Consider the following 16,586-nt stretch of genomic DNA (forward strand, 5'->3'; position numbering starts at 1 on the left):
CCTCATTTCAAAAAGGATGTAGAGCTGCTGGAACGAGCACAGAGAAGGGCAACGAGATTGGTGAGGGGAACAAAGTGATGTGCTCTTACCAAGAAAGACTTCAGTTCTGCAAATTGCAGCGTCTGGAGACTAGGCACTGGCGAGGTGATCTGACTGAGGTGTTTAAGGCTTTGAATGGACTGAGCAAGTTCAATGCTGACAGGATTCTTTCTGTTGCTCAGACTATGCACATGACGGGGCATGAATTCGAACAAATTTAATATGGTGGTTGATTGCTGGAACAAACTTCTATCTGCTGTTGTGGAAGTTGATAACTTAAATAAATTCAAGGAAGAACTAAAGTAGACAAACTATTGAAGGATATGGATAGATTAGAAGGGAAGTAGTTTCTTTTGGCATATGCTGTATAAGCTTGCTTTCTGGCATCATTTGGCACTATCAATGCTAAGGCTAACACATCAATATGAATTCCCTTTTGTGTTTTCTCCTGTAGATACAAGTATTTCATAAACGCGCCTACCTTCAAGTTTGTTGAAAGTGGTGGTCTGGACTGACATCCTTTCCTCAACCTGTACAAAATAAAAATGAAAGTTAAGGTTTTTGAAGCACATGGGCAGTTTAACACAAAAAGTTATGCTCTTTCATAATCTTACACCCATTTGTCAACCCCCCACGCAATCTGCCAACCAAAGTTGGTTGTTGCGTGGATTTATCTACATCTCGTCAAATTTATTCTCAATAACTGAAAAGCCAGTCTATAGCATTTTATCAAAATAAAATGGAATAAAATAAAAACATACAAAACACCTCTTGAGATTTAAATCTGAATCTACGGCATAAGATGTAGACATGCATCCACTGTGAAGCACTGCAGTAATTGTTCGTGATTTTCGTTACTTTCAGATTTTTTTAGACATTATGCATTATAAATAAAAAATAAACACTTCTAATTGTTCAATAAAAAGGCTTGCGATCAAGAGTGTTACGTAGCTAATTCCGAATCAATATATCAAAATACAAATATCTCAAACTTCATATTCCAAAACATCAGATGTCACATTTTTTTACAACTCGAAAAATCAGTAATAAATATTATATGGTCGTTGGGGAAGAGCGCCCTCTAGAATGAGCATAACATTTTTTATAAATTCATAAATATCTACCTAACTGTACATTAAAAAGTTTTTCTCCTAGTGATATTTATTCGAGCCAATGGGAGAAGAGGGCGAGGAAATTACGTCACTACAAATACAATTAGTAATTATTGACAACTACCTCCATAACGTACACCAACCTCGTGCACGTGATTCACTGTCTACATTTGATGTTCCATCGTAACGTTTTTTGCATATTAATGAATATTGTAGCTTAGTATTTTGTAAATATTTTAAATATTTGATATAATTTGTAAATATTTCAGTTAAATATTTTAGTCCTGCTCTTTCGAATGCAACAATATTCCTCATATATTATGGAACCCGAAACAAAAGGCCTTTTCCTAAGTGACCTTTGCAAACGCCAGTAAATAATTACATAGTGATATTGGCTGAAGTCCAGTATAGTATACACCGGCAGGTACTTAAATGAAAGCGAGGAAGACGGCGATAACTGACAGGTGAAGACCCTCCCTTTCTTTTCTGATTGTTTTGTGTCATCGAAGGAGGGGGAGTTAGCTTAAGTAGGGTGTTCATTCCTCCATCCCGCTGTTTTAAAATGGGAAAACGAGTTCCCGATTTAAAAACAGCGGCAAATGTGGGGAAACCCCCCCCCCCTAGGCATATCAACCTGGGATAACAGTAGGCGTAGAAAGCAGTGGTATCTGCCAATCACTGCTTTGTTCCTGTCCGTTTGTCAAAATATGGGAGTCACAACTTGTCAATCACTGCTTTCTCGCTGTTTTGCTTGCCGCCATGTTGGAGGGTGTACACCGTTCTAAAATTTTACCGTGATATTTATTCGACCTTGAGAATGCCGCGCACTAACAGATGCACAGGTAAATAATTACAGAGGTCATTTCCTAATTAGATATCGACCAGTGCGTTTCGACAGGTTTGTTTTTTACGTAGAAAAGGTATGTTTTTTATGTAGATTTGACTTACTCCATATACCTCTACATTTTACGTAGAAAAGGGTGCGCAGGGGTGGGCGAGCAAAGCGAGCAGGGGGCGAATCCTCTAGTAAATATGGAAGTCTAACAATATTAAGAAAATATGGAAGTCTAACAAATGCCCATCTTTTATCACATTAGAAACTAATAATTGTACTATTATCTGTTTAAATAGCGATGAGAGCATCTGAAGCAGAGAATATTTGTGATTGCATCTACAATTACCATCTTTGATTAATGTCAGTGATAATACGAGAGTAATTACAACAAGAATTGAAACGGTAGAAAATTATTCGTGCCCCTAAAGGACCAACTGCTACGGTAGTTTCAGGAGAAGCTAATGGAATTCAGTAACGATTTCCAATAAGAAAGATTTCAAGAAATAGCAAGATTAACTGACACTGAAGCCCACTTTGATCTCTCTATCATCCCTTTAAAGTTTCTAAAGGTGTGAAGAAAATCCTCTCAAATAAACTAATTTAACCTACGCCGTTTACTATTTTCTAAGGACTACTTACTGACCTATTGATACTCTAAATTGTATTTCAACTTACAGTATCGTGCTTCTATTTCCTTTCCCTCCCTACTTGTTCCACCCACATTTCCTTTTCTACGGTCCATGGCCCGTAATCCAACAGTCATTTATCTCCAAAACCACGACACATGCCGTATGGCTATACCAGAAAGCTACAAAAGATAAAATCAATATGTGTCCCTGCTACCAAGTTCCAATACAGCACTCAGAAGCTGGTGCTTGTTGAAACTAGCCAAGCTTAAAGACTGAAGAAAGCGTGAGTTTCAAACACAGAAGTTTCTTAGATAAAAACCTTCCATTCATCTCATTGTCGATGACTTCTTCCTCATTGACTTGTGAAGAACTTCTTTATCAGTCAGATGCTCCGTATTTCATGCCATGTAGTCCAACTGAACAATCCAAAATTAAAAATAAACGAATAGGAAAAAAATTACTAAACAGTTAGAAACAAACTTAAGAGTTCGTATTTCTTGAAAATGAAAGGGGGCAGAGGGCGAAAACGCAAAGGGGAGGGAAAGAAAGAAAGATATAAAACAGAAAAGGAAAGAAAGGAGACAAAAAATAAAGAGATAGGAGCCAAGAAAAGAAAAAAAGAGCGATGGGGGTTACTAGGTGATCTATCTTGGGAACTATGTTATAGGATTTTTAGACGCGTCAGTAACTGTATTACATCTGCAAATTGCATACGTTCAGTGGTTGATTTCGTGTTTTCTGGATAAAAAAAGCAAGAGTTTCCGGGGGGGGGGGAAACATAAACGTGCCACCCTCACTTGAGACCAATTAACTTCGCCACGTAGTAAACAAAAAGTCCATAATAATTCCTTGCGTCATTCGTGGGATTCGAATTTAGGTCTTTCCACATAGTGTTGGGAGGATGACGATTATACCAACTGTGCTACCCACTAGGGCTCTCCTGGGAACTAAGTTAACTCCATACACCAAAACAGAATTGAAAACATTACCAACCTCCGCCTAATTATACTTTCCTACCTTTAAATTTGAACTATGATGATGGCTCTGTGCCTCTATTTCGCCTGTACAAACTACCATGAAAATATGGTTAAGAAAATTCAAAAATCATTAATATATTGGACATTATTAGCTAGAGACTGAGAGGGGAAGTGGGATAATAGCGCCACCTCACTGAAGATTAAAAAAATTAAATAGTGCAAAACTAATTGAATAATACATATGTATATATGCATTATTTAATTAGTTTTGCACTACTTGGGCCGGAATAAATATATTCTGGCCCAAGACAGAGAGAAGTATAGCGTGGTGATCGTCAACCTCCGATAGGAGACAGCATCAAAAGAAGAAGATCCTTGACCCTTCTTGTCTCTCATTTCCGACATTTGCAGATACGGATTTTTCTTTACAATCTTCTTATACGTTTACTTTCATTTAATTTCAGCCTACTTTCAAACTGAGTCTGTCAATGTTAGCTTCTAATTACCTTTGACTTTTCGTTGGCTTCCTACGTCAACTCAATTCTTTCTAAGGCTAAAGTTCAATTTACGCTCTAGAAACCAGTTGCTACCTGAATATATCGTTGGTTTTACCTATCTTAATTTTCTTCAGTTTTTATTATAAATGTTTTCTTAAGGTATTCTGTTAGGCTAATTTTTGAAACAAGATTTATCCACTGTAAGATACCTTGTTCAAATAAGTTACTAATTTCGTAGCTTTGATTGCTTTTAATATTAGCAGTGTATCAAAATAAATAGAAATGATTATGTTTCCTCTTCCCAGAAATAGAAGGCTATTTCAATTACGTTGTAAATATATTTCTCCTGTTATAAAACAGAAATTTTAATGGAAAAAAAAAATGCTTAATGCATTTTTCCAATAAAAATCATCTGGAATATTTGACAGACTGAAATTCTTGCTTCTCAATTATTCAAAGTAAAGAACTAGGCAGATCATGTGACCAAGAACGTATTCATATTTTATAATTAAATGTCTAATATTAAAGAACTGTACCATTATACTGCAAGCAACTGAAGAATGTTACATTATTTTGCCAATCCAAATTCTGTCAGTCGACCATTTCTGTGTAGGCGTCTACCTGTTGAAATTTCATTATTACGAAATAATGACACAGACATGCAGTTGCCATGGTTACTATGGCAACTGCATGTCTGATACAAATGCGAAAATATGTCGATTTCTAGTATCACGCGGTATTACAACTACAAGGTCGTGTATGGCCAAGTCGCGCATGAGCAGAACCGAAATCAATCAGCATTTACTTTTGAAAATTAATAATAATAATAATAATAATAATAATAATAATATTATTATTATTTATAAATCATTTATTGAGCATAAAGTACACAGAATTATAAAGTTAATCAGAAAGGCTAAGGTAGTTAATTCCAACAAATGGTAACTGAAGTTTTTACGTGAATTGCACAGGTAGTGCTACAACATTGCACTCTACAATATTAATATAAACATATAAATATATGCTTAGGGGGCTGTTCACAAATTACAACGCAAGAAGTTCCAGTGAAATGTTAGGATTGCCCAATGAGTGACAGGGGAGAGTGATCATACGAATGTTACGTAACAGATATTTTCATAAAAAATCAGTAATATGACTTGAATAATGGGGAATGGGTTGAAAATCAACGATGCGTTAGTTTCTCTATATTTTTGATAACATTGTATACACAGACACACAAAGTTTAGTTATCTAAATATCGCCCAAATTTTTTTTATCACTTCAAAATGAAATCTAACCATTATCTCTACATTAATAAATTTATTTTTGACCCCCATGGTAGTGCGATGGATACGCCATCCTTAAACCTGTTCGGAAAGAGTTCAGAGGTACTATATGGTTCTCTTCTCATATGAAAATCCTGGGGGGGGGGGAAGGGAGAGGGATAGTTAAGTAACCGAGGAGGAGCAAAGTTTTCCCTGAAAAGAAAATTCGTTTTTTTTTTCTTTTCTTTTTTACCCACTCCTTGCAAACTGCTCAAGAATACAAGCGTTTATAATTCATAAAGGATGGATTAAAGCCTTGAAAGTTCGATGTTATTCCAAGGTCAAACTGGATGAAGGATTAATCCATTTTGAATATTAAGGGGTGCTATATGACCCTTGGTTACCAGCTGACATATAATTGCAATATTAATTAAAATAGGGCAATCAATTACTCATGTTCTCCCGAACGTGAAGGGAAAAAATTCATTGGAACTCGCCTCTAAGTTCTGCTGCAGGAATACAACGGAATAATGACAGCCATTAATCTTAAGCACTGTAATGGTTCAGATAGCCAACCAGGCTTAAAAGGGATTTAGAAGACTTATTAATTTCGCATTACAGAAAATACAGAAATTGGCTCATTTCGTATTCTGTGACCTTTGATATTAAGCACCAGAGCAACTATTCTTTGCGCTTTCCTTCAACAGACATACTCGAAGAAATAAGTTTAATCCAAATTTTCCAATTTCCAAGGAAATTGGAAAATTTTCATTGAACATGTGACTCTCAAAGGACCCCGTGACGTGAGAGAGAGAGAGAGAGAGAGAGAGAGAAAAATGTTGACAGCATACTACAATCTGAGGTAGTGTTACTATTTGTTTATTTTAATAAATCAAAGAAAGACTATGAAATAAGTGTTGCATTTCAAATTTTTATTAAAAATCCAGGAATTTCTAAAGGCCTCTTCAATCAGGGCTCTAGTTAGCCGAGTTTAGGAGGGGGAGGGTAAAGCCCCCCGTAGTTATTCCAGATTTTTCAGCCTGCGCGACATGCAAATCGGCCCATGAACACAGGCACAGTGGTTCAATATGGTCTAAGCAGCTGATGTACCTGAAAACCTAACAAACTAATACTAGAGATAATAGAACATAATAGTGAACAGCCCAAGTTTATTATTTTAACTGTAGTAAACTAAAAATCGACATTTGAAACCTAACAATTCAGTCAAAATTCAATGACGAATATACCACATTTTTCCTTTTTTTCCAGCTCTTCATCACCTAAACGTAACTATGATGTCCAAGTGGTGGTTATTTGCGCTAGGTTTTCTATGTGCCATTCTCATAGCAACCTCAGCTCCCGCAGATTCGAAATCCGAAGACAAAAATGAAGCTGTGAGATCAAAATCCGATGATAGTACGGGCAGTGAAAAAGGTAAGCAATATAATACTATTCGTCTTGCTGATTACTGAAGTGGCAATTTTTGGCAAAGAATATTAAGTACGTTTTAGGTAGGAATCAGAAGAATATATTCCCACAATTTGTAAAGGGAGTTTTTATACTTTTATTCTCCCACCCAAATCAAATTTCTGACTACGCTGTTGGTAGCAAGGCATTATTATTATTCAAAGCATTATTATTTATGGGATTTGTTTCGCCCCGTGATAAGTACTGCTACCAAGTGCATGGAGTGGCTGGTTACTTTTATTATTACTGTTGGTCGATGAACTCTCTAACTATACTACATGTGTTCAGATCGCAGCTTTCTCCGGATCGTTCTAGGTGTTTTCTTTGAGGCCTATTGCTGATAGGTTCTTGTGGAGACTCTTTAGCACCATGCCAGTGATCAGGATGGTCATTACTTGTTTCACGTGTCACATTCCTTTGACTTCCTATCTTAGGTCTGTGTGAGCTACCTGATCTTTTCTCGTTAAGTTTTCCGAAAGTTTCTGGTGTTGGGCACTGCTATGTTCATCAGGCAGGTAGTCATCCCCCCTCTTGTCGATGAGGGTTATGCCTGTAAGCTTGTGCGGGATAGGCTTGTCCCTTATTATGGCGCGGTCCCAGTACAGTTTGTGAAGCTTCAGTTCTGCAAATTGCAGCGTCTGGAGAATAGGCTTCTGCGAGATGATCTGATTGAGGTGTTTCAGTCTTTGAACGAATTAAGGAAGCTCAGTGCTGATGGCGTTCTTCCTCTTGCTCGGATTACACATATGAGGGAGCATAAATTCAAATTGAGGAAGGATAGTTTCAGGATAGATGTACGGTGGTTTGCCCTCAACAAGCGTGTGGTTGATTGTAGAGAAGGGATGGAGAGGTGATGTCGGAAGATTTTTTTTTTTTTTTTTTTGGCTGATTCTTTATAAGTTTGCGTTCTTGCATCATTTGCCACTAGTAATATTAATGCTAAGTTGCTGATGCGCCTAACATCTTAAAAGAAACATGGTTTCTGTATGCCAATTTTTCTCATCAGGTGTCCCATATACGTTATTCATTCTGCTTTAAAGTGCCCGGCCTAAGTTTAGTATTCACCAACTGCAGTAATCTTGGTTCCTTAATCTTTTTTTTTCCCCCATGGCACTTTCTTCATTCTTCGATATGTCAATATTCAAAAGCATTGGTTTTATTTTCGATATATTTGTTTAGCGTCCATATTTTTGCTCTGCATGACAACAAGGTATTTATTAATCCTAAGCCTGGGTTTTATATCAAGGTCTCGGGATATTACGCAATATTTTTTTTCATGTTGCTAAATACATGTTACCTTCACTTCTTCATTCTACGAAAGCTTTTACACACTCTATGCAAAACAGAAAAAATTATGCAAATCATTTTTTCTGTTTAATGATGCAAAATTTCATCTCTAACAATAATAAAACAAAGAAATATTAAATTAAATAGTTGGATGGGCGTACTTGGCAATGTAAAACTCGCAGATTTGCTTCAAATTTAATATGGTTACTCACAATTCTTGTTCAACATTCAGTTCAGATCTGATTTTGTTCTTAATTTGAATCAGCTGCTAGAAATCAGATTCTGTTGATGTAGAAAGCATAGAAAAGTGAACATATTGCTGTTGTAGTTGGCAATGCGTATACTTCTTAGTGAAATTTATCCTCCATACTTTTATAAAAATCATACATTCAGCTATTCTAGATTTGTAAAGAGCAAAAAGCGAGAGAGATAACACTGAGCAACAAAATGAAAAGCGTTTTCTCTCCTTTAAAGAGAAATGGTTTATTCTAGGAAATCTAAACATTCTGAATTTTGTATCACCCACATGCAAAGAAAATGAAAGATTTATATACGCATAATTTCATTGTAATTGTAATTAACAACGTAATTACAATGTCTAATTAAATGAAAATTATATTTGTTCAATTATCCTTTTGTGATTGAAATCTGAAGCGAATCTGATCAACGTTCAACAATAGTGAGGTAGCATATTTGGATTTGCCATGTCCTGGTCAACAGAAAATTTTCGTCCCTTACGATATTCCGCGAAAGTCACTGGGTAGAAAGAGACCACATCTGAAGAACAGAGGGAGTGCACAATGAATCATATTGTGCATCTGTGATGGCAGTTACCACTGCAGATTTATGAGCAGGATCGTCTATCAATGTGCACTGCTTTTTCTGACGATAGTTGGCAACCAGTCTTTAAAATATATCCACGTTTCCTTAGAAAGAGGACTGATATACATGGTCAACCAAAAGTTATGGATCGACCTTGTTTGTGATGCAATTATTAATGCACCTTTGTTTGTGTTGCACGAAATAGTTGCTTAAAAAAAAAAGTCAAGTGCAGCCATTATCAACCCACTGCAGGATGGAAGCCTCCTCAACAATTCATGCTGAGGGGAATGGACCATAATCTGCCACGCTGGTCCAGTGCGGGTTGGCAGATCGACCGTATTCAGCAGTCAGGGGCTTGAACCCCGGTCTACTCAAAGAGCGTGTGCTACTGCACTCCCGCTCCTGACCACTCGGCTACGGAGGCCGTCGAGCTGCTTGCCCCATTATAATTAAAAAAATTGCTCCATCAGAGTGCCTAATTCAACACTTTGGGCTGGGTTCTGATTCGTCGCAATCTTCTTTAAAAACCCCCAACATGAATAACTTAGAAATTCATGAGTTTGAGGAGACGGCATCTGTATTTCGCAACGAATCTACACATTATCAGTTCACCAGCCAGCTAAAAATAGACTGCACTAGAGAACAGGTGATTCTTTTCTTTCTATTCCCAAATTGTTACCCGCCCGAGAACTTATCACAATCAATGCTTCGAGGAATTTTCCAAGAAAAGCATCCACAAAGAAAACATAAAACCCTTTCACACGTGCGTCCTTTTATCCCCAGCTGTAGCACAGATCCAATTTACGAAGTCCTTCGCGCGTGGGAAGAAACATCCCATGCAACATTAGCGCAATGTGTTTCGCAACGCCAACTCAGAAGCGATGCTCGAAGGATCGATAGTCTGCAAGAGGGCAGAGAAGGAGTGGCGAGTGTCGAACAGTCGTGTGGGTGGAAAAGGTGAAGAGACATAAGTGGTAGCATGCCTTGGTGCACAAACATTTAAGGGTGGGAGGGACTGTTCATTTACGCAGATGTTATTTTCGTAACGTGGATAGCTGATCGATATCACGAAGCACAAACTTTTGTTATATTATGCAGCAAGAATGCCCTTTCTGGATATGCGTTATGCCACTATAACGTATCATCTGTTCCAATTGATAGTTTTTTTAGCTTGCTTAATTTTACAGTTCCATCACATAAATCAATGATTCATTCCTCAGGAAATGAGAATCGTTCAGTTCAGCTCTACGCCATTATTTCTCGTTAACAGAATATTTTCAGTTCACTACGAATTTTGTAAACATCCCCTTTGTGCATTTATATTAGCAGCAGATAAACACTAAACCTAACAGTACTGGCTAAGCCTTTTTTTTTTTTTTTCCCTTTTCAATATTTAATGCGATTCCATAATTCAAGACAATACTGATTATGCTTATACACGTCATTGACTAACCTCAATTCTCTAAACAGCCTAAATATATGTATCCTGATCAAACAACCGAAACTGTTGAGCAACAATTCCGTAACTTGGAAATTTTGAAAATCAGAAATTTTTTTTAAAAATTTTACTGCAATTTTTTTTTTCATCTCTCAATTTCACTGCTAAATAAAACCTACTGCAAAAGGAATCACGTCAAAAGCTTGTTTGGTCTTTTAGTTATTCAAGTTCAAAGAGTGTTCTGGACAGAGGGACATAAGCAAATTAGCCGTATGTAGCACAGTTAGTGGAATCGCCGTCCACCCCACACCGGGTAGAAAAGACCTAAACTCGAGTCCCGTCGATGAATTGAGGAATTTTTAATGGGCCTTTTTCACAATGTGGCTGTGTCAGTCGGTCTCAGGCGAGATGCCATGGTTTTCTCTTTCGAAAACTCGGGTTTTTCATCCAGCAAACAGAAAATCCACAGAACACACGCAATTTACAGACAAAATACACGGAGCATTATGGCCTTAATTGTTAATGCCCCTAAAACCCTAATATAAGAACTACAAGAAAATTATTATATAGATACAGTTACTGTGATCTCTATAATCTGCTCAGAATAACACTACCCGACAAAAATTTTTTTTCCTTATACTTCTGGAACGAAAGTTGGTTATTCTGAACAAAATTAATGTCCTGATTATGAAAATATCAATCTTACTTCTGTCACGTCGACATCAAAAGGTATTATGCATTTTTTAAATTCCTTGTTTTTATACAATATCAGTATACATGGTTGTAATTATTACACACAATATATGTTACTTAGACATGTTTCCCACTCAATGATTTCCTTTTACACTCCAGATTGTTTTCCCGTTTAAGGAACCAACAGTAATCTCCCATCATGATAGAGTCCCAGCGGCGACTTTGGTATCGTTTTTCCATTGCAGATACGTCCTGTGGAAGCGCTCTCCTTGTTCATCAGTGACATCTGCTAAGTTTTCAGGAAAAAAAATTCAGATGGGAATGAAGGAAATGCATTTGCGATGACATTCGGCACCCTATGTTCTTGTAACATTTCAGCGTTTGTCATCAGTTGCTCATAGTTCTCTTCTTTTCTCTTTCCGAGGAATCCATGTACCACAGCCTTGAGAGATCTCCATGTAGCCTGTTCAACATCATTCAGGTTTCTTTGAAATTCTTCATCTTTTAGGAGCTTTCTCATTTGAGGACCTACACTGGCGTGCAAAATTTAAGGACCAGTCAGGTTTTCACCTGTAGCTTCTCACAGGAGTGGCCTAGATATGGGAAAAGCATACCAAAGGAACCTCATGAGGTATAGAAATGATGAAGGAAACAACATCGACACAACAACGGAAACAAAACGGTACAGAGGAACTTTATTCAAAAATGGCAGCATAGCACTGGCTGCCATGATACAGATGCATCACTGCCAAAGATCGAACAAAGGGAAGAGGTAGTCCTCAGTAGGAGATATGGCCACCCCTAATGTCGATGCAGGCTTTGCACCGCCTGTCCATACTTAGAACAATGTTGTTAAGTTCTTGCGGTAACATCGTTCATTCCTCTGTCAGCGCCATCTTCAGCTGGTCAACATTTTCTGATGGGTGTGGACGTGCCGCTATGGCGTCTCCCCATAGCGTCCCATATGTGTTCGATGAGATTTAGATCGACGGAACGGGCAGGCCAATCCGTACGAACAATGTCCCCATTTTCCAAAAGAATATCAACAGCTGCAGTGCGATGGAGTGTGGCGTTATCATCCATAAACACGAACTCGGGGCCAATGGCACCTCGGAACAGACGCACATGGGGAAGGATTACCTCAGTACAGTAGCGTGCACCGGTTACAGTACTGCCTTCCAATATCTGGAGTTGTGTACGTCCATCCAAGATAACGCATCCCCAGACGAGAACACCTCGACCGCCATATCGATCCCTTTCAGTGATGACTGCGGGGTATTACCGTGTGCCAAATTCTCGCCAGATTAGCTGACGTCCAGAATTGCTGCTGAGACTGAATCTACTCTCATTAGTAAAGAGTACTTTACCCCATTGCGCTGCTGTCCAGTCCTTGTGTTCGATGCACCACTCTAATCGGTGTCTCCGATGGGCAGGTGTTAAAGGGACACAGCATACCGGCCGCTGGGAGTATATATACTTGGCCTGTAAGAGTATATAGCGGTCATCATTGGGCGTTGTTTTTCGTGGACGACCACCACTGGTCCTTCGAACAGCTACTTATGCCGACGACACACGTGAGACGATGCTATGGGCGATACGGAACTCTGCAGCCACACTCCTCGCACTTCGACCTTCCTTGAGCTTCTCAATTATTCGACCCCGGGTAAAGTCATCCAGATGTTGTCTACTGGCCATTTTGTTGTCTGTAGCACTGTATGAAACCAATCGAACGTCTGTAACAATCGTGCTCAACATTCGGTAATTTTCACATAACTGCTGAGCTGCTTTTATCTGTTTATGTGAGCCCTCTCATGAGGATTCAAATTTTTGCATGTACACCAGCTTTCTACTGAACGGCCACAGTTATGCAAATCGCTACAGGCTGTTTCGTTTGATTTTCTGGCTGTAACCTTTAGAAATAGTGTTGGTCCTTAACTTTTGCACACCAGTGTATGAAAATTCCTTCCTTCAGCTTTGAATGAGATAAATTTGGAAACATTTTCAGTAAACATGCGAATCGTCTGCTTTCTTTATCCAGTGCCTTAGTGAAATTCTTAATCAGTCCAAGCTGGATGTGTAAAGGGGGAAGAAAAACCTTTTGTGGATCAACCAATGGAACATACTTTATATTGCTTTTGCCGGGAATATATTCATCTATCTTATCCCAGTGTTGTACGACGTAGTGTTTGGCTGTTGCACGACTATCCCACAAACACAGAAAACAACAGTATTTAGTGAAATCACCTTGCAACACAACACGCAGTCCAATTACTTTGAGATCACCACAAATATTCCAACCATAGTTATTTTAACGTATAGCAGCAAGAATCTGGGACATACTATCGTAAGTTTCTTTCAGGTCAACAGCATGAACAAGAGGAATTGATGGTAAAGTATGTCCATTATGAAGCAATACTGCTTTCAAATTTAGCTTTGACGCATCAATGAACAAACGCCATTGAGAGGTATTGTGATCAATGTTCAGTTCGTGCATAAGACCAACGACATCTTTGCAGACACACATGTTGTTTTCCATTGCAAAATATCTTGAAAACTCTTCATTTCGCTTACGGTATATTGTAATGTTTATACCTTTGGCGAGTAAGTTCCACTGTTGTAGTCTGGATCTGAGTAATTCAGCCTTCTCTTTGAAGAGACATCTGATAAAACGATTTCTTCTGTACCTTCATCACTACTTCCAATACCCCAAGATTTTGGTGGCACAGGTACTGGCAGTTCTTTACTGTGTGGCGCTGGCCTAATTGCTGATGGGATATTTGGATATTTGATGCAGTGCTTGCTCTTTTTGGAAATGCCTTTTATTTTTGTCATGCAGAAATAGCAGTCGTCGAAATGATTCTTGGGCTCGCGCCACACCATAGGGACGGCAAAAAGTAATGCTATCAGCCTTAAGTTCGTTGTACAAGTAATACAACAGATATGTGGAGTCCAATTTTTTTCTTGATCACCTATCTTGCAGCCGAAGCACAATGAATATGCAACTTTTATGACATTGTATATTTTCTTCCTCTGAGTTTTTGAGGTTAAGTGTCCACAAACATAGCAGAAGTTGTCTGGGTGATTAACGCAAGGCAAGTTCTGTGAGTTGTCTTCTCCATTTAAACAATGAATTAACCTAAAAACAGTAAAAGCAATTGGCAAATTTGAACAGAAGGTGAATTCTTGTAGCGTAGTTCATCATACACTATACAGTATATTGAACAGTTGAATGGTGTAATGAAATTAATAAAAATACTGACTTGTCTGGAAAAGTGCATCACTATATTGCAAGAACAGTAATGATGTACTTGCTTAACTTTTAGCCCAATAAACAAAACCACCCAAAAGTTAATAAGTTTAAAAATTGTATTTCAAACAGTAATGATATCTTTGTACAGAATCCAGTTATCTATCTATATCTTAAAACTGAGACGTGATAGCAAATTTTTATGATTGATTTTAAATTCTATACATAAAACCTGACCAGAAACAACCATTGATTTGTTGGAGGTAAAAATCAGGTTGGGCAGTGTAATTGCCAGCATTAAGTTAAAATGTTGAAAGTACTGCCAGATTGATCACTTACTTAAATAATAAGGTCATGGGTTCGAATGCTGTCTCCGGTATGGGTGTTGCGGTTGTCCAAAATGTTTTAATATGAGGTATATGCCAGCCTTTATGCCTTTATGCCAGCCTCTAGTCTTCGATGAACACTCTCTACCAGACTTGTAAAGGCACTCCGATATTTTCTGCCATTCGGCCTTCAAAGCAGCGACCAATTTAGTTGTTTTTTGGGCAGTTTCTCGTCACATTCACCCGTCGATTCAATTCATCCTAGAGGTTCTCTATAAGATGGAGGTCAGGGCTCCATGTTGGCCATTCTAATTTTTAGACGCTCATGTTCTTAAACCTGTCCGTCACAAGCGAGCATTATGATATGGAGCGTTGTCCTGTTGATACAGGTATGGGCCTTCCTCGATGTGCTGCCACAATATAATATAGGTAACACGTTATTGTCCAAGAAGTCTAGATAGACCTAACTCAGTATTCATGGTTTTGTCCAAAACAACAAATAGTCCCAGGCCAAACCATGAAAAACAGCCCCAGACCATCACGCTGCCTCCACCAAATTTCATTGTCGGGAAGATTCAGTCAGGCTTCTTCCGACATCCACCATACCCAGGCACGACCGGCAGACTGAAAGATCATGTAACTTGACTCGTTACTCTAAAGCACATCCTTCTATTTATCTACGGTCCAAGAACGGCAGGTTTTGCACCAAACTAGACGGCATCTGGCATTACTCAGGTCGATAAGTCATTTGTGGATGGCTGCACGACCACAGTAACTATAATCCATATCATGCCTATATCCTGCGCAATGTACTAGTGCTGACATGTGTTCTAATCGTCTTGCTGAGGGCCTGTGTGTACTGCGACAACGTCGACCTGCGTTCCAAGGGGATGCAGAGCTCTTCTGTCACGCTCCGTCAGATTCGGGGATTTCCTGGGAAAGTTCGTGATGATTTCAGCACCAGTCTTCTTCGATTTGCAGATATCACCACCAATCGTCGACCTAGGGATCGTCAGTGCCAATGAAACGTCACTCTCATATCGATTGTTAATGTAACACCCTATCATTCCACGCTGGAAGTCTGTTAACTCTGTCGATTGCTGCATCTTGCATTCACAATCGGACTACTGTCTCCTCGAAGGCCTAAGAGCATATAGATGTGCTTGTGAAGGACATGACCAATTATCATCGGAGTGATGTTCGGATATTAAAGGTATGGCAATGTACCATAGTAACAATGGCATACAGTCTAAGAATACGTAAAACAAAGAAATTGGAAATTATTAATGGAATAATGCAAAAAATGTGGCACCTCCGGTGTTATTTTATGTTTCGTAAATGTTAAAGTGTTTCCTGGAAAATTTCGAGCCTCTAATGCAATTACAACATACATTTGTTGGTAACGTTTCAGCTTTGTAATAAAGAAACCCCTTTCTTCATTCCGCTTCCCAAGAGCTGTTAAAAATTGGTCATTAATGGTAACTATTTTTCAATCATATTCTCTCTCTTGATGTCTTATTCCTTTGTTTGCTGCTTCCGATGTGCTTTTTCAAAGACACTTTTCCTTTCTTAACCTTTCAAACTGACAACTTCAGTTCTTGCAAAACCGTATTCATTTTAGCGTCTACGCTTGTCCATTCTTCCTGAAAAGTGCGGTTCTTTTCTATCAAGTCAAATGTTTTTTTCGTGTAAGCAATTTTTGTACGTGAAATAATAAGAGCGGCGAATGCTGACTAAATGAGAACCAGATGCTGATTAATTTTTTTGCATTCACTAGAAGCGTGCTGCTGACGTCAATCTATGGCCCCTATTCAACTGCCGTCACCTCAGAGCTAATGTAAAATTGCATGAATACCCAAGAGCATTCCGAAAGCTGGAATAGGATATATAGGAGGATGACGTCACATCTCAAATGACAGATGGTGATAAAAATGGCGTATAGAATGAATAAT

General features: G+C 38.4%; 1 protein-coding gene across 4 annotated transcripts in view; it reads left to right on the forward strand.

Moving 5' to 3' along the window:
• Positions 1–16,586, forward strand: part of LOC150083694 (uncharacterized) — a 72,475-nt gene that overhangs the window by 40,761 nt on the left and 15,128 nt on the right. For all 4 annotated transcript variants that reach the window (XM_090378135.1, XM_090378134.1, XM_090378133.1 and 1 more), the window contains exon 2: positions 6,624–6,788. In XM_090378135.1, the coding sequence (XP_090234261.1) occupies positions 6,647–6,788 (142 nt within the window). In that variant the 5' untranslated portion in view covers positions 6,624–6,646. The remainder of the gene's footprint in view (positions 1–6,623; positions 6,789–16,586) is intronic.

This window comes from Mastigoproctus giganteus, chromosome 7 (genome assembly GCF_048544385.1).
Source record: "Mastigoproctus giganteus isolate SK-2022 chromosome 7, ASM4854438v1, whole genome shotgun sequence".
NCBI classification, from domain to species: Eukaryota; Metazoa; Arthropoda; class Arachnida; order Uropygi; family Thelyphonidae; genus Mastigoproctus; species Mastigoproctus giganteus.